At 40.0% G+C, this 18,645-nt stretch overlaps 1 protein-coding gene across 1 annotated transcript in view; it reads left to right on the forward strand.

Annotated features, from left to right (window-relative positions):
* LOC116639563 (calcium-binding mitochondrial carrier protein SCaMC-1-like) overlaps positions 1-18,645 on the forward strand; it is a 50,863-nt gene that overhangs the window by 5,054 nt on the left and 27,164 nt on the right. The window contains exon 2 of the mRNA XM_032416087.1: positions 13,212-13,338. Coding sequence (XP_032271978.1) covers positions 13,212-13,338 — 127 coding nt within the window. The remainder of the gene's footprint in view (positions 1-13,211; positions 13,339-18,645) is intronic.

The raw sequence follows: 18,645 nt of genomic DNA on the forward strand, positions 1-18,645 counted from the left end.
CTGAGCTGGGGCTTTGGTCCCAGATCTCCATGTTATTCCCATCTGTGAAGAGGGAAGTTGTGCTGGACTACTGGAAGTTCTTGACTTCTGAACACAATCTAGGCTAGTGGGTCTCCAAACTTGAATATATATGCCTACATATTAACTTCTAAAGAAAAACTATTCTTGTACTCCCAAGGATCGAGTTAAATCATTTTTTTAAAGATTTTATTTATTGATTTGAGAGAAAGAGAGCATGAGAGAGAGCACAAGTGGAGGGGAGGGACAGAGGGAGAGGGAGAAGCAGGCTCCCCACTGAGCAGGGACCCCGATGCGGGGCTCAATCCCAGGACCCTGGGATCATGACCTGAGCCAAAGGCAGACGCTTAACCAACTGAGCCACCCAGGTGCCCCGAGTTAAATCATTTTTATCATGTTACTTAGATATATATATAAACATAAAAAGCATAAAATCATTATGCTTATAGCTCTTATATAAACATAAATCCTAACAGATATACAAATTAAACACAAGACTATAAAAACCACTGAAATTCTAATAAATAACATTTATTTAATAGGATAGCTAATAACATTTGGCTAAAACTAAATTTCTACTTTCTTATGAATATTCTGTTGATTGATAAATTTGAGTTAAGCATTCTGAAATTATGTTTGCTCTGTTCTCCACTTTCTTTTTTTTTTGTTTGAATACTGTGAAAACTGTCATTCATATGGTGGGCTCTGATGTCACTGGATTTTACTTGGCAAAAAATGCATTATTGCCAATGAGGTGAACCCCTGTTCTTTTTTTCATTAGCCCTCAAGAAAGGGGTATTATTTGAAAGTAGCTTGTGTGTGAACACAAATACATGGGGGCAATGAAATCAATATTAAGCCTTAGTTATAAAGTGGTTATCTGGTTGCTTATGCTATTTGCCTTCAGATTATCTTCAGAAAGAAAACACAAAATTAGAAAATTTCCATAGAAAACACTCAGACCCCGAGGGGTCTGTGGATTTCAGGCTGAGAAACACCTAGATTATAGGCAAATTTAAGCTGCCAGTGCCCTTTCTTCCTCTGGGCTCTACCCTGTTTCCTACAGGACCTTCTGAGGGGAGGGGTCAGGGACCGGGCCTAGAAAACCAGTTTAGAGTTTACTAAGCAGAAAGAAATGTGCACTTGTTAGAGTTCTATTTATAGTCCTTTTGCTCCTCCCAGTAAAACTCTCCTGTTTTAGCAGTGGGCCTAATTGTTTTTGATCTATTATCAGTGCTCTAATTCCTTAAGGAAGAATAAGGAAGTAGCAGGAAGAAAGTTTCCTTCCCTCATTTCCACCCAAATCTTTCTGTGACCCCTGGAATTTTTTTTTGTGGTTAACAACCTCTCAGCACTTAAACCTCTTCACAGAGCCTTGCTTTCCCCGGCAGGTCTTACCGAAGCAGCTCTCCTCCAAGGAGCCGTCTTGCAGCCCTCTCCCGGTTGGAGCCCCTCCTCTTTCTCCTTTCGAACCACCTGCTTCACTGAAGCCCATGCCATCTGCCATCTGACCTAACCATTTTATTCTTTGCTACTTCCTGACCTTCTGTATAAACCTCTTGGTCACTGAAGATTTGGCACCTGCTTACAGTCTTCATCTCCACTCCAGATCCTTCCACTGACCTGGGTGACTTCCACATCCACTTCTGCATATGAACCATGCCACATCCAGGCTTCCTAATTCCTTGACTGTGTATGTCCAATGACCTTCACCTCCACACCATTTCAGCATCTCAATCTCATGGCTCCACTTGGGTAAATTTCCCTAATAAGACTGGAACCCACCTTATAGAGTAGTTGTTTCGGTTAAACGAGGTAAGGCTTTATTTTAGCACAGTGAGGACCCATAATAATCATCACTTAGTAAATGTTAACTGTTATTATTGTACTAATTTATATCCATAGGGTTGGAGGGTGGTGGAAATAGGGTGGTGGAAAAAGATTTCCACTTCTACAGATTTTACCGGGAATGTGGGAGATTCTGAAACACTAGAATGGGAGCATGGCTGGGGAGGGTCTGAGAAGGCCCAGTGGTGTGAGCAGCTCCCTCCTCGACAGCAGTCTCAGCTGAACCCACAGGTGGGCTTATATGTACACACCAACTTTAATTAAAAATAATTGAGTTGAAAAGTTCACCCATAACTTTATGAAATGGCATACATAATATACAATTTTGAATTAGGCCAGCCTCTTGTCCAATAATGTTGTAAACCGTGCAGATAAGCCTTTGGCTAGTCATTTGGCCGTTGACAAGGCAAGCAGAAGAGTGACAGAACTAACATTTATTGATCATTTGCTATGTGTTAGGTACTGTCTTAGGTAGTTTACATTTTTCCATTTCATTCTAAATTTATGTTTTCTCATGTATAAAAAACAAGAGTTCTAAGTTTCAAAATTCTAATTTGAATTCTCTCGATAATGTAAATCACCTGGAGAAATGAACCTCATTGACCCTTGAGAAAATGAGAAAGCTTTTTTTTTTTTTAAAGATTTATTTATTTATTTTAGAGAGATAGCGAGCGCAAGGGGCAGAGAGAAAGGGAGAGAAGCAGACTCACTGCTGAGCCGGGAGACCGACATGGGGCTTGAACCCACAACCCTGAGATCTGACCTGATCTGAAATCAAGAGTTGAACGCTTAACCGACCAAGCCACCCAAGCACCCTGTGCAAGCTCTTATTTTTAAAAACAACTTATACTTCTGCATTTTTATATGCCTTATAAAAATAAAACTATTGTCCTTCACTGTAAAATTTCCTTGTACTACTTCAAAAAGCTTTCTTCATTTTAGCCTCTATTTGTTTTGTGACTTACTAGCAAATGTAATGCATAGGAAAGCATGTGGTTCCTACATGTATTCTTAGAATTGGCATATGACTTTAAGTCAAATTTAATCTACAATAAATATGTATTGAATGAGCAGGTGTGATTAGTGATGGGATATAAATGAACTATGGCAAAAAAAATCATCCATTATTAAAATAATTTCTAGAAATTTAACTGTAGTAGAATAAAAATGTATTTATTGGCAAAGGAGGAAAAATTAGCCATTCAAGCCAGTCGGTAGAAAATGCTACTTAACGATTCCGACATAAAAGTTTTTAAAAGGTTCCAAGGAGAAGAAAACCTTTTTCTGATCTATCTTACTCCCAGTAACCTCTATGCCCTTTTAAACTCCATGGTGTACACAGTATAGCGTCTTAGGAATACTGCAAGTTGACCTGCTTTCCAAAGGAAAAAAAAATATACATCTTGGAGCTTCATTAAACAAACATTACAATAGAAAATTATAAATTGCTTTGGAAGACTTGTCTAGCAAAGGGAATGAAAGAGGAATAAATTAAACTGGTAGAGAAGGACTATTTCAGGAAAATGAACAAATGAGGGGAGGAGATTTTTTTTTTTTATTTGAGAGAGAGAAAGAAAGTGCATGATGGGGGGGGGGGGGGAGGGGTAGAGGGAGAGAATCTTTTTTTTTTTTTTTTAAGATTTATTTATTTTTAGAGACAGAGACAGAGAGAGAGCAAACATGAGCAGGAGGGGCAGAGGGAGAGGGAGAGGGCATCCCAAGCGGACTCTGTGATGAGTGTGAGCCCCATGAGGGGCTCCATCTCACAACCCTGAGATGATGACTTGAGCCGAAACCAAGATGCTTAACCCCCTCTGCCACCCAGGCACCTAAAGGGATAGAGAGAATTTTAAGCAGGCTCCTTGCTTAGTGCAGAGCCCAAGGCGGGGCTCAATCTTATGACCTTGAGATCATGACCTGAGCAGAAGTCGAGAGTCCATTGCTCAACCGACTGAGCCACCCAGGTGCCCCTGGAAGAGATTTTTCAATCTTGTGGGTTTATTTCTGGACTCTCTATGTTCCATTGATCTAGGTGTCTATTTTTTGTGCCAGTACCATACTGTTTTGATTACTATAGCTTTCTAGTATATCTTGAAATCTGGAATTGTGGTATCTCCAGCTTTGTTCTTCTTTCTCAGGATTGCTTTGGCTATTCAGGGTCTTTTGTGGTTCCACAGAATCTTTAGGATTATTTGTTCTAGTTCTGTGAAAAATACTGTTGTTATTTTGATAGGGATTGCATTGAGTCTATAGATTGCTTTGGGTAGTATGGATATTTTAACAATATTAATTTTAACAATCCATGAGCATGGAATATTTTTTCATTTGTGTTGTCCTCAATCTCTTTCATCATTGTTTTTTTTTTTTCTTTTATCATTGTTTTATAGTTTTCGGAGTACAAGTCTTGTACCTCCTTAGTTAAGTTTATTCCTAGGTATTTTATTCTTTTTTTTTTTTCAACTGTAAATGGATAAATGGGATTGTTTTCTTAATTTCTCTTTCTGCTACTTCATTATTAGTGATAGAAAAACAACCAATTTCTGGGTGTTAATTTGGTATCCTGCAACTTTACTGAATTCATTTATTACTTATAATTTTTTTTTTTTTTGTGGAGCCTTTGGAATTTTCTATGTATAGTATCATGTCATCTGTAAATAGTGACAAGTTTAATTTCTTCCTTACCAATATGGATGCCTTTTATTTCTTTTTCTTGTGTGATTGTCATAGCTAGGACTTTCCAGTACTATGTTGAATAAAAGTGGCAAGAGTGGACATCCTTGTTTTGTTCTTGATCTTAGAAGAAAAGCTGTCAGCTTTTTGACATTACCTTCCCTCCCCCCTTCCTTTTTTTTACAGTCATAGTTTTTTGGCATTCCCTTTTTGGATGATAATTTGGCCATTTTCTTTCCAGGAATCTATGTTACAAACGATTGCAATTCAAAGATTGTAATCTCACAAAAATAGTCATTGTAGCATGTCCTGTAATAATAGTGAAAATTTGGGAACAACTTAAGTGGTAAACCATTCTTAAGTAAGCCAAAGAATGATTAAATAAAATCCACAAAATATATTTTCTTTATATTATTTCTCCACATTTTTAGGCTTTGTTCAGCAGTTATTGATTACCCATTGTATGTCAGAAACTGTTCTATGTTTTTGGGGTGTGGTGATGAACTAGACAAAGTCTTTATTTCTTGGAGCATTAAACAGATAAACAAGATAATTTATATATAATTATATAATTTATAATACTCCCTAATTACATACACTTCTCTGGCCTCATCTCCTGTTTTCTTCCATTTCTCACTCCCCCTCTCCTTCACTCACTGTATTACAGTGAGCTGTAATAGTTTCAGCAACCTTGGAGTTTTTGATGTTTCCAAACACATACTAGGCAGGCTCTCAGAGCATTTACATAAAGCTATTGCTCTAGGTTTTGGTGCATTTTGTGCCAACTACTTTAGTAAATATGACAAGCATGAAGGACCTCAACTACTTCAATTCATGAGACTCAGCTTTCAAAAAAAGTATGTATATCATCTCATAGAACCTATATCACACCCAGGAAAATCAATAACTAAATGACAAAAAGAATACTGTTAAAGAAAAGTTGGTGATAAAAATATTAGGTTTAAAAATTTTAGCTATTTGACTTAGGATCCAAAAAGTATATGCATATTGGGAATTCTAGGAAAAGACCCCATGTTCTTCATGATTACTACTGTATCCCGAAAGAGTAATTCTGCATTGTTACAATGTCTTCCCTGCTAATATAAACCACTGTTTCATAATTCTAAAGAAACTAGATGGTAATTCACATAAATGGATGGGGTTTGTAATATAATTAAATATGACTTCTATCAAATTAGAGAGAAATCTTATCAGAATGCTGACCAGACACAGAAGCCAGACCACCCTGTTGCCTTTACTGGCTTCCTCAGAGTGCCGAGCTGGCATGTCACGTACAAGGAAGGGGAGATGTGAGCAGAATCCTGGCTCTGCCTCCACCTACCCTATAGCGTGGGGTGGACAAAAGCCCTCAGCTTTCTTTTGTTTCCTCAGTTGTAGAATTGAGGGGAGCAGGCTAGATGAAAAGCCATCTAAGAGATCTTTCAACTAAACGGTCTGGGTTAGCTTGAAATCCCCACCTCTGAGCAGACATTTAGGGTGGCAAAAGAAAATGGATTAAAAATGCTGGGTGAAGTGGGGCGCCTGGGTGGCTCAGTCTGATTGCAGCTCAGGTCATGATCTCAGGGTTTTGAGATCGAGCCCCGCGTCAGTCTCTGTGCTGGGCTTGGGGCCTGCTTAAGATTCTTTCCCCCTCTGCCCCTCTCCCCACTTTCTCTCGCTCTCAAATAAATAAATCTTTAAAAAAATTTCATTGTCTGATGCTTCATTTGCTTACCCCTTACCAGTACCAGTTATTAGATCAAAGCATTTGGCAAAGATTTTTTTATAAAATAGAGGCCCTTCCGAGTTTGGGCAGAAAAACACACCACACGTCACACCAGCAGTCAGGACTTCCTGCTCTGAATTTTAACAGCCATCAACCTGGTCAGGAGATGCACATTCAGACCATTCGACAAGATCAAATGAGTGCACCCTGATTAAGAAGATGTTTCCAGGTGTTTGCTGCGGCAGCACATATACTAAAATTGGAAAGAGTAAGTTTCCTGAAATCTTCCCAGGAAGTCAACATGAATGAAACTGGTTCTAATAGAAAGGATGTAAGAGATTTAAGTGCAGGGTGGGATTTTTTTTCTTTACAGAATAGAAAAATGACCGAAAGTCCAGTGGCCTTTCATTTATACATATATCCCCTCTTCTAGAATCTAACACACTGGCTTCATTTTCAAAATGAATCATTTTATTTTCCTCAAATGCAGCCGTAAATTATAAACCTTAAGCATGTGATAGTCACATGATTTCTTCAGTAAGCTCAGGACTTCCACAAGCTTCTCTGGAGCTTATAGCCAGAGTAGTCCAGGGAGTCAAATGTTAAAGCTTTCTTCACAGCCATACATTCCTTTGATGTTTGGGTTATTGAACACAAACGCACTGGATAACTTGTCTTCAGCATTGTCCATTTCTGTTTCTGAAAGCGTTAGCTGTGTTTTCTTTTCTTCCTTTTTTTCATTTTATTTTACTTCACTTCCCTTTATTTTGTTTTATTTTCATCATGATATGTGTACTCTTTAATCCTCATCCCCCCCTCCACCACCTCCCTTCTGGTAACCATCAGTTTGTTCTCTATAGGTAAGAGTCTGTTTCTTGGTTTGTCTTTCTCTCTCTGTTTTTTTTCTTTGCTCATTTGTTTCTTAAATTCCATATATGAGTGAGATCATATGGTATTTGTCTTTGACTGACTTATTTCGCTTAGCATTACACTTTCAGGTTTTCTACATAGAGTATCATGTCATCTGTGAAAAGTGAAGATTTGACTTCTTCCTTGCTGCTTTGGAAGCCTTTTATTTCTTTTTGTTGTCTGATTGCTGAGGCTAGGACTTCTAGTACTATGTGGAACAACAGTGGTAAGAGTGGACATCCCTATTCCTGACCTTAGGGGAAAAAAGCTCTCAGTTTTTGCCCATTGAGAATGATATTAGCTGTGGGCATTTCATATATGGCCTTTATGATGTTGAGGTTTGAGGTATGTTCCTTCTATCCCTACTCTCTTGAGGGTTTCTATCAAGAAAGGATGTATTTTGTCAAAATGATGTATTGAGAGGATCATATGGTTCTATCCTTTCTTTTATTAATGTGGTATATCACACTGATTGATTTGCAGCTATTGAACCACCCCTACAGCCTAGGAATAAATCCTACTTGCTCATGGTGAATAATCCTTTTAATGTATTGTTGGATTTGATTAGCTAGTGTCTTGTTGAGAAATTTTGCATCCATGTTCATCAGGGATATTGGTCTGTAATTCTCCTTTCTAGTGGGGTCTTTGTCTGGTTTTGGAATCAAGGTAATGCTGGCCTCATAGAATGAGTTTGGAAGTTTTCCTTCCATGTCTATTTTTTGGAACAGCCTCAGAAGAGTAGGTTTTAATTCCTCTTTAAATGTTTGGCAGAATTCCCCTGGGAATCCATCTGGCCCTGGACTCTTGTTTGTTGGGAGATTTTTGATTACTGATTAAATTTCTTTGCTGGTTATGGGTCCGCTCAAATTTTATATTTCTCCTGTTTCAGTTTTGGTAGTTCATATGTTTCTAGGAATTTATCCATTTCTTCCAGATTGTCCAATTGGTTAGTGTATAAATATTCTCTTATAATTGTTTGTATTTCTGTAGTGTTGGTTGTGATCTCTCCTTTCTCATTCATGATTTTATTTACTGCGGTCCTTTGTCTTTACTTTTTGATAAGTCTGGCCGGGGTTTATCAATCTGGTTAATTCTTTCAAAGAACCAGCTCTTGGTATCATTGATCTGTTCTACAGGTTTTTTGATTTCTATATCATTTATTTCTGCTCTAATCTTAATTATTTCCCTTTTTTTGCTGGTTCTAGTCCTTATTTGCTGTTCTTTTTTCCAGCTCCTTTAGGTGTAAGGTTAGATTGTGATTTGAGACTTTTCTTGCTTGTTGAGGAATGCCTGTATTGCTATATACTTACCTCTTATGACTGCCTTTGCTGCATCCCAAAGGTTTGGACTCTTGTGTTTTCATTTTCATTTGTTTCCATGTATTTTTAAATTTCTTCTTTAATTCTCTGGTTAACCCATTCATTCTTTAGTGGGGATGCTCTTTAACCCCTAAGCATTTGTGGTCTTTCCAAATTTGTTTTTGTGTGTTCTTGTTCTTGTGTTCTTTGTTCTTTCCAAATTGTGTTCTTCAGGTTTCATAGCGTTGTGGTCTGAAAATATGCATCGTATTATCTTTTTGTACTGGTTAAGGCCTGATTTGTGAACCAATATGTGATCTTCTCTGGAGAATGTTCCATGTGCACTCGACAAGAATGTGAATTCTGCTGCTTTAGGATGAAATGTTTTGAATGTGTCTGTAAAGTCCATCTGGTCCAGTGTGTCATTGAAAGCCATTGTTTCCTTGTTGATCTTCTGGTTAGAAGATCTCTCCATTGTTGTGAGTGGGGTGTTAAAGTCCTTTACTATTATATTATTATTATCAATGAGTTTCTTTAAGTTTGTTAGTAATTGATTTATATATGGCTGCTCCCAAGTTGGGGCATAAATATTTGCAATTGTTAGATTCTCTTGTTGGATAGACCCCTTTATTATGAAGTAGTGCCCTTCTTCATCTCTTATTACAGACATTGGTTTAAAATCTAGTTTGATATAAGTATGGCTACTCCAGCTTTCTTTTGATGTCCATTAGCATGATAGATTGTTCTCCACCCCCTCACTTTCAGTCTGGAGGTGTCTTTGGGTCTGAGTCTTTTTTTTAAAAATATTTTATTTATTTATTTGAGAGAGAGAAAGTGAGAGAGAGAGAGCATGAGCAGAGGGCAGGGGCAAAGGGAGAGGGAGAAGCAGACTTCCTCAGGACTCGATCTCAGAACCCCAGGATCATGACCTGAGCTGAAGGTAGATGATTAACCAACTGAGCCACCCAAGTGCCCCTAAAATGAACCTCTTGTAAGCAGCATATTGTTGATGGATCTTTACCCTATGTCTTTTGATTGGATTATTTAGTCCATTTACATTCACAGTGATTATTGATAGATATGAAATTAGCACCATTGTATTACCTATAAAGTCACTGATCCTGTAGATTGTTCCTTTCTAGTCTTTGTTGCTTTTGCTGTCTCTTTCCTGCAGAAAGTGTCCCCTTTAGGGCCGCCTGGGTGGCTCAGTTGGTTAAGTGACTGCCTTCGGCTCAAGTCATGATCCTGGAGTCCTGGGATCAAGTCCTGCATCAGGCTCCCTGCTCAGCAGGGAGTTTGCTTCTCCCTCTGACCCTCCCCCCTCTCATGCTCTCTCTATCTCATTCTTTCTCTCTCAAATAAATAAATAAAATCTTAAAAAAAAATAGGTGTCCCCTTTAATATTTCTTGCAGAGCTGGTTTTGTGTTCACGAACTCATTTAGTCTTTGCTTGTCTTGGAAACTCTTTATCTTTCCTTCTATTCTGATTGACAGTCTTGCTGGATATAGTATTTTTGGCTGCATATTTTTCCCATTCAGTACGTTGAATATATCATGCCACTCTCTTCTGGCCTACCAAATTTCTGTGGTCAGGTCTGCTGTTAACCTTATGTGGCTACCCTTATAGTTTAAGGACTTTTAGTCCCTGGCTGCTTTCAGAATTCTCTCTTAATCTTTGTACTTTGCAAGTTTCACTATATGTCTTGGTGTTGACTTTTTTTGTTGTTGATTTTGAGGGGAGTTCTCTGTGCCTCTTGGACTTGAATGCCTGTTGCCTTCCCCAGATTAGGGAAGTTCTCAGCTATAATTTGTTCAAATAAACCTTCTGCCCCTTTTTCCTGCTCTTCTTCTGGGACTCTTATGATATGGATATTATTGCATTTTGTGGAATTGCTGAATTCCCTAAGTCTGTATTCTTGATCTAATAATTGTCTTTCCCTCTTCTTTTCAGCTTCATTATTTTCCATAATTTTATCTTCTGTATCACCTATTTGATCCTCTGCCTCTTCCATCATCATTGTGATTACATCCAGTCGGTTTTGCATCTCAGTTATAGATGTTTTTATTTTGGCCCAACAAGTTTTTAGGTCTTTTATCTCTGCAGCCAGTGTTTCTCTGGTGTCTTCTATGCTTCTTTCAAGCCCAGCTAGTATTTTTATGACTGTTGTTCTAAATTATTGTTAAGATATATTGCTTATATCTGTTTTGGGTAAATCCCTGGCTGTGCTTTCTTCTTGATCTTTCTTTTGGGGAGAATTCCTCCATCTTGTCATTATGTCTAAGTTTCTGTCTTTCACATGTTATGAAGGCTTGTTATGTTTCCTACTCCTGAGAGTAATACTATATTAAGAGGGGGTCATACACGAACCATGAGAGCTATGGACTCTGAGAAGGAAACTGAGGGTTCTAGAGGGGAGGGGGGTGGGGGGATGGGTTAGCCTGGTGATGGGTATTAAAGAAGGCATGTATTGAATGGAAAAAAAAAAAAGAAGAAGGGGTCATACACTGTCCAGGGCCTGGCATTTCAGGAAGTGTTTCTGGTGTATGCTGTGTGCACTCTGCTATTGTGTTTTGGCTGCTCTTTTCCACAGGTCAGTCCTCTGCAGAGGTCCTCCTTCCTTGCAGTGGGGAGTGTTTGGACTTTTAACTAGGTGTGCTTTGATTTGTTTGTTAAGATATGTTTAAAAAAGGGCAAAAAAGGCCTGATCCAAGGAAAGAGAAAAGGAAAAGGAACAATAAACAGACAAACAAAAAAGTATAAGCCTGAGTCCAAAGATAAAGAAAGAAGGAGAAAAGAAAAGAAAAAAGCCTGATCCAAAAAATGAGAAAAGGAAACAAATAAACCAACCAACAAATGAACAAAAAACTATGAGCCTGATTCCAAAGAAAAAAAGAAAAAAGGAAAAGAAAAAATAAAAAACCAGTTCCACCAGAACTGAAGCTGAGACTTTGGAGCAGTCTGTGATCGGTAGACCTGGTACATAAGGGGGGCCTGTGTTGGTCTTCTGAGGGAGGGGCCCGCTGCTCTGTCTCACAGTGAGAACTGCCCTTGTAAAGATGCCCTTGCCAGGCGCAGGGGGCCAGGATTTGGTGTAAGGGACTCCAGCCTCCACTGGAGGTGCTGTGTTTCTCTCTGAAGTCGACAGGGTGTGTGTGTGGGGGTGGAAGATGGTGTCACCCTGCCCTCTCATCTCCAGGGAGGGGTACTCACAGCCTCCCTGTTTAGGCAGCCCTCACAGAAAAGAGAACAATCTCCTTTCCTCTGCCGCAGGCTTTCATCAGATCCATGCCCTCAATCTGTCTGTGGCTGGCTGTGGGCACTCCTGGCACCACAGTTCTTCTATGTTTTATCTTTGGCCCGTGGCTGGGTTTCAAAACTCTGTATCTTAAAGGGCACGGCAAGGTGTGGACCTGTTCCCTCCCCTGGAGAAGAGCCTCACAGCATTGCGCCTGGCACTGTTCAGTCCCAGAAAAGCAGTTGCCTAGGCTGCACAGGTGGCTGGAGTCTATGGTGATGCACAGGGAAAAGCTATGACCAGGTTATCAGCCCTCTGCCTGCACCTCTGTCCCCTGCTGTTGAACTGCTGCTCTGTGGTGCCTGGTGGGCCTTTTGTCCTTGGAGAGGCAAAAACCCTCTTCCAGGGGCCCCTGGGTGGCTCAGTCAGTTGGCTTCTGCCTTTGGCTCGGGTTGTGATTTGGGGGTCCTGGGATCGAGCCCCATGTCAGGCTCCCTGCTCGGTGGGGAGCCTGCTTTTCCCTCTCCTCCCTGCTCCTGCTCTTTGTTGCTGTTTCTATCTCTCTCTCAAATGAATAAAAAAAAAATCTTAAAAAAAAAAAACCCTCTTCCAAATGTACTCTGGGAAGGGGAGCTTTCTCTCCCAGTGTCACGGAGGGGATTCCAACACCATGACGTCTTGCACAGACCCTCCCGCTACTCTCTCCCTCCCTCCCCAACTTTGTTCCAAGAAAAGTGCTCCCTCTCCTCTGTGGCACTGCAGCTTTTTTCTCCCTCAATTCATGGCTCTGAAACTCACATCTGCCATGTTCTCTCCCTCCAATTGTGCAGATTGTTTTCTTAATCCTCAGATTGATTTCCTAGGTGTTCAAAATGATCTGATGTTGAGCTAGCTGTGTTCCAGGGAGGAGGAAGCCCAGGGTCCCCCTACTAATCCACCATCTTAAGTCCTCCTAGAAATTTAAGTATTTTCTCTCATTTAGTTAATAGAATGTGAGGTCTCTGATGGCAAAGATTATGTATCTTAGTATCTTTCTTCTCTCAAGGCACTTGGCATTCATTGTTTACCTCTGGTAAATACCTACTTATAAATTCAGAATTATTTGGAATGACATGGTGGTTATTGACTCTAGTATTGCACAAGTTAAAAAATCACAAATGTTCTGGGCGCCTGGGTGGCTCAGTTGTTTAAGCGACTGCCTTCGGCTCAGGTCATGATCCTGGAGTCCCTGGATCGAGTCCCGCATCGGGCTCCCTGCTCGGCAGGGAGTCTGCTTCTCCCTCTGACCCTCCCGACCCTCCCCCCTCTCATGTGCTCTCTCTCTCAGTCTCTCTCTCTCAAATAAATAAATAAAATCTTTAAAAAAAATCACAAATGTTCTTAGCCTTGTATCTGTGACTGAAAAACTAAGACAATAATTAATATGTGTGAAATGTGCCAATGTTAGCATGCTACAGTGGGTTTACTTGCAATATGTCTCTGCAATGAGTTTCTTCTTTCTTGTAGGACATTTTTAAAGCTGGAGATACCAATGAGGATTCAAGATTGGACTTTGGAGAATTTTTGCAGTACCTTAAAGACCACGAGAAAAAAATGAGGCTGGCATTTAATAGTCTGGACAAAAATAATGATGGTGTGTGTTTGTGTTTTATTACAATTAGCTTAACACGAATAATAATTGTCAGTACTAAAGGACATTGTTTTATCAGCCTTTAACTTCCTCGTACCATCAGAGATTCAGTTATTTCTATTGCATGTCTAGTAGTAATTTTTTCTTTCGGAGAATATTATATAAACTATATTTATTAGTGTTAAAATTTTTGTGTGGTTACTATATTTTTAAAGATTTAATTTATTTATTTGAAAGAGAGAGCACAAGCAGGGGGAGGGGCAGAGGGAGAGGGAGAAGCAGAATCCCCGCTGAGCAGGAAGTCTGATGCAGGGCTCCATCCCAGGACCTCGGGATCACGACCCGAGCTGAAGGCAGACACTTAACTGACTGAGTCACCCAGGCGCCCCTGGTTACTATTTTTTTAATAAAATAATTTGTCCTCTGAATTTAAAGCTTCTTGGCTTAGGGAGTAGGTCTCTCAACTCTTTTTTTTTTTAATTTTTTTTTTGAAGATTTTATTTATTTGACAGAAAGAGACACAGTGAGAGAGGGAACACAAGCAGGGGGAGTGGGAGAGGGAGAAGCAGGCTTCCTGCCGAGCAGGGAGCCTGATGCAGGGCTTGATCCCAGGACTCTGGGATCATGACCTGAGCTGAAGGCAGACGCTTAACGACTGAGCCACCCAGGCGCCCCAAGGCCTTTCCACTCTTTTGCAATGTATGAGCTGAAAGTATCATGGTAATTTAAAAAAATGCCATTGTTTACTTGCTGATTTTGAAAATATTTTGGTTGCAGGAAAGTTAGATAACACAAAGATCTTAAAAGAAAGTAAAAGTTACTTGTAACCCTGCTGTCTGGAGATCAGGTTTAACATTTTAATATATTTTTATAGTTTCTTCTAGACTTTTTATTTCTTTCTTGGTTTCTCTTTCTCTCTCTTTTTTTAAGCATACACTTTTTTTTTTAAGATTTTTTAAAATTTATTTATTTGACAGAGAGATAGCACAAGTAGGCAGAGCGGCAGGCAGAGGGAAAGGGAGAAGCAGGCTCTCTGCTGAGCAGGGAGCCCGATGCGGGGCTCGATCCCAGGACCCTGGGATCATGACCTGAGCCGAAGGCAGCCGCTTAACCGACTGAGCCACCCAGGCGCCCCAGCATACACTTTTTAAAAAAAGATTTTATTTATTAGAGAGAGAGAGAGCACAAGCAGGGGGAGCGGCAGGCAGAGGGAGAGGGAGAAGCGGGCTCCCTGCCGAGCAAGGAGTCCCATGTGGGGCTTGATCCCAGGACTCTGGGATCATGACCTGAGCCTAAGGCAGATGCTTAACCGACTGAGCTACCCAGGCATCCCTCTTTCTCTCTTTAAATGAAATTGTAGTCACACTACATATAGTTTGATGTCCTGCTTTTTTCTTTTAATGTTATAATGTAAGCATTTTCATTTCATTTAATATTCTTCACATAGTTTTTAATGACTCTGAAATATTCCATTTATGAGTAGACTTATCTAATCATTCTTGTATTTTAAGACATTTGGGATGTTTCCAAATTTGTACTCTTATACATAGTGTTGTGATAAATATCCATACTGATTTACAGAGGAAAGGTGTACTTTGTCACAAACCCTTAAATCATAAAGACTGTAGGTAAAAGTAGAATACCATTTCCGCATCCATATGTGGCTAATCAACCATGGGTAATTAGAACCTAATTACACCCTATTTAAGAAACACATGGATTTTTAAGTTTTCAGAAATTTAGTTTTTGTTAATTGAAAAATTCTAAGTGTACCAGAGAAGCTATTTAAAGGATTGTACTGATTGATTCTTGGGTAAAACAAAATGTATCCTGAATGTCACAGGCTTTAGTGACCCGTGATACCCAAATTGCAGTGCTTCAAGCTTCCATTCACTTTTTCAGAAAGAAGTTTAGGACTTTCTGGGTCCTGCTATTGAAATAGTGCCCAGAAGCTTTAGAGGTACTACTTACTAATGTCTTTCAATTAGAACTGGTCCTCAATTGCTGCTGATCTTTTCCCAATAGTTCTGCTCTTGTGCTATTCTGGAATTTCACCTGTTATTGGTGGTTACCACCATGATCAACATTTGTAAGCTGAAAATCCACTGTGTCAGATAATCAATGAAATCAGATAATTAGTAAAAACATAATGCTATTATTGTCTCTGGTAAAGCTGCAAATCAGTGCTTGTAGCTCTTGGTAATAAAGAGAATACTTTTTCTGAGGCAAGGTGGAAATCCGAAAGTAATACAGTGATTAGCAATATAGATCTTTTCATTTCTGCCTTGACTAGTCAAGCTGGAATATCACAGTTCAGTCCCCAAAGTCCTCTGGAGGTACCATTCTGGTAGAGCTACTGTCCAAATTCCCATGGGCTTCATTTGTTCTGAGCTGTGACAGTTGGTATGAAGCTCTACTCTTGGCACCAGGGCTCCTGCCCACCTGGACTGCAGAGCTTAGGCTCTAGCAGAGGTGCGAGGTCTGATCGGGCTGCCTGCTTTCTGTGTCATCACTGTTGTTGCTTCAGTGACCACTTTTGTGTAGAGCTCAGCCAATTTACTTTCACCAGCATGCTTTTTGTGGGTGGAAAAGGGAATACATCCTCTGGTATGGGTTGAATTGTGTGCACCCTAAAAGAGATACGTTGAGCCTCCCATACCTCAGACTGTGACCTTATTTGGAAATAGGTCTTTACAGAAGTAATCATGTTAAAATGACACCATTAGGGTAATGCCCAATATCTAATATGACTGGTGTCATATAAAGGGGAAACTTGGACACAGAGGCAGATATGCACAGAGGAACATGATGTGAAGTGGCTATTTGGTGTGATGGGATCAGGAATGGGGCGATGCATCAACAAGCCAAGGAACAACTGCGGCTACCAGAAGCTCAGAGAGAAGCACAGAACAGATCCTTCCCTGGCATCTTCAGAGGGAGCATGGCCCTGCTGACACCTTGATTTCAGACTTCTGGTCTCCAGAACTGTGAGACCATAAATTCCTTTTGTTCTAAGCTACCAAATTATGGTACTTAGTTATGCAGCCATAGGAAACTCCTCCCCACTGTTATGTTTAATCAAGTGTCTGATAATACCAGAATATTTGGGGCCTCAACGTCTAAGCTTTCTCAATTCATATGAACGTGCAGTCACTTTCTTCCAGAGTGTCCAAGTGCTTCCAGATTGGCTGGGCTAGGGTAGTTTCTTGTATCAGGTGTGTGTCTTTGACCCTGGAGCCAACATTTCCTTCTGAATTCTATTACTGGATCTGGCTCACTGGATCTGTCTCACTTCCTCTGCTTTTCCTTCCTGACATCATTGTTCCTGTTGGGACTCTCCCAGCTCATCACACATTATATTTGTTAAAAATTAATAGTATGCGGGGCGCCTGAGTGGCTCAGATGGTTAAGTGTCTGCCTTCGGCTCAGGTCATGATCCCAGGGTCCTGGGATCGAGTCCCGCATCGGGCTCCCTGCTAGGCGGGGAGCCTGCTTCTCCCTCTGCCTCTGCCTCTCTCTCTCTCTCTCTCTCTCTGACTCTCATGAATAAATAAATGAAACATTTAAAAAAAAAAATTAATAGTATGCAGAATTCAATTTTAACCACCTGCTTTCTGTCCCCCAGGAGGCTTTCCAGGCCTTATGCCAATCACTGGAGACAAGAGGATGCACGTGGGCTGGTGTACTGTCAAACTCACTGGCAGGACGTGCGCAAGCCCTGATGTGATCTGATCTATTTAACTTCTCTCACTAAGTAGTATCTGAGCTCCTGCTCCTGTTCAGCCAAAGTGTCCATGGAATGCGGTTATAATGATGTGAATGAAGTAATTATTGAATTCTTTTTTAGATGGAGTTTTTTTGGGGATTGAAGAAATGGTAGGAAAAGAACTAACATTTATTGGATTTTATTTTCTATATCTTATTTTTGTCTCATACAAGTCATTATAGCAGCTGCATTTTACAGATGAGAACACTGAGGCTAAGGAAGGTTAAACATTTTGCTTTCCATTGGCTCTCCCAGTGAGCCACATCTCCCAGGATGTATGCCTTTGTGTTAGCCTTGTGAACCACACAGGCCTGGGCTTGGCCATTTTGACTTACTTCAGTCGTTAGGGCATTAGCAAGGCTTAATAAGTACTGGTATATTGGAGCTTGTCCTCTTGGAATACTCTTTCTAACATCCTGAGCCACCAGAAAAGAGATCTAGTTTCCCAACGGGAGAGATTGCTCATTTAGTTCTCAATTGTTCTACATTTCCATCTGAGGTAACAGACATGAGTGAAGCCATCTTGGATTTCCGACGGTAGTTGAACAAACCTTCAAATGAATGAATTCACAAGAGTGGCTCAGGCAAGACCAGCACAAGAACCAGTGAGTTGAATCAAGTTCAGATTGCATACCCATAATCAAATACATCTTTTTTAAAACACTAAATTTTGGGATAGTTTGTTACTTAGCAATAAATTGCTGGTACAGGGATGGAATATTTTGCATTTCTCCCTGGAATTGCAATGCTGGAATGGTTGTGGTCCTCCTCTCTATCCATCTAACAACTGTTATTCCGTTGAATTCATTTCAAGTCTATATTCTCAGTGAAAGCTAGCTGCTTATAATTAAAGACAATTTTGAATCTCCTTTTCAGTTCATAGGCCTTGATAATATTCTGGATCTCATTACCTAATTTTTTTCTACATCTAAGCTTGGATTTTTAGCTTCTTTCAGGTAAAAATTACTTGATGTATTTTAGTTCAATGAAGCAAACAGTTTTTGAGCACTATATGTGAACTATTGCACTTGGAACTGTGTTAACAAAGGTCTTCAGAAGTAAACAATTTTGGGTGAATTAAGAATAAACATACACAAGACGGACTATGATAGTTACTGTAGAAGCGATATAGGGAGAGCTTAATTGTGCCCAGGGACAATTTAGATTTGTGCTGGATCAATACATAAACAGAATTGAAAAGAAAGGGTTTCTTGAGGGACACCTGGGTGGCTCAGTCGGTTGAGCATCCTACTCTTGGTTTCGGCCCAGGTCATGATCTTAGGGTTGTGGGATCAAACCCTGTGTTGGGCTCTGTGCTCAGTGGGGAGTCTGCTTGAGTTTCTCTCTCTCTGCCCCTCCCCCAGCTCACAGGGCCATTCTCTCTCTCTCTCAAATAAATAAATAAATAAATAAATAAATAAATCTTAAAAAAAAAAGAATGAAGGGGTTTCTTGAGCAGAGAGATCGTAGTTTGAACAAAGGCAGAATTAGGAAATTGTCAGTCAAGGTCAGAACTGGTTTATATAGCATTTCAGGTTTAGCTC

Source organism: Phoca vitulina, unplaced genomic scaffold, assembly GCF_004348235.1.
Source record: "Phoca vitulina isolate PV1807 unplaced genomic scaffold, GSC_HSeal_1.0 scaffold2, whole genome shotgun sequence".
Classification (NCBI taxonomy): Eukaryota; Metazoa; Chordata; class Mammalia; order Carnivora; family Phocidae; genus Phoca; species Phoca vitulina.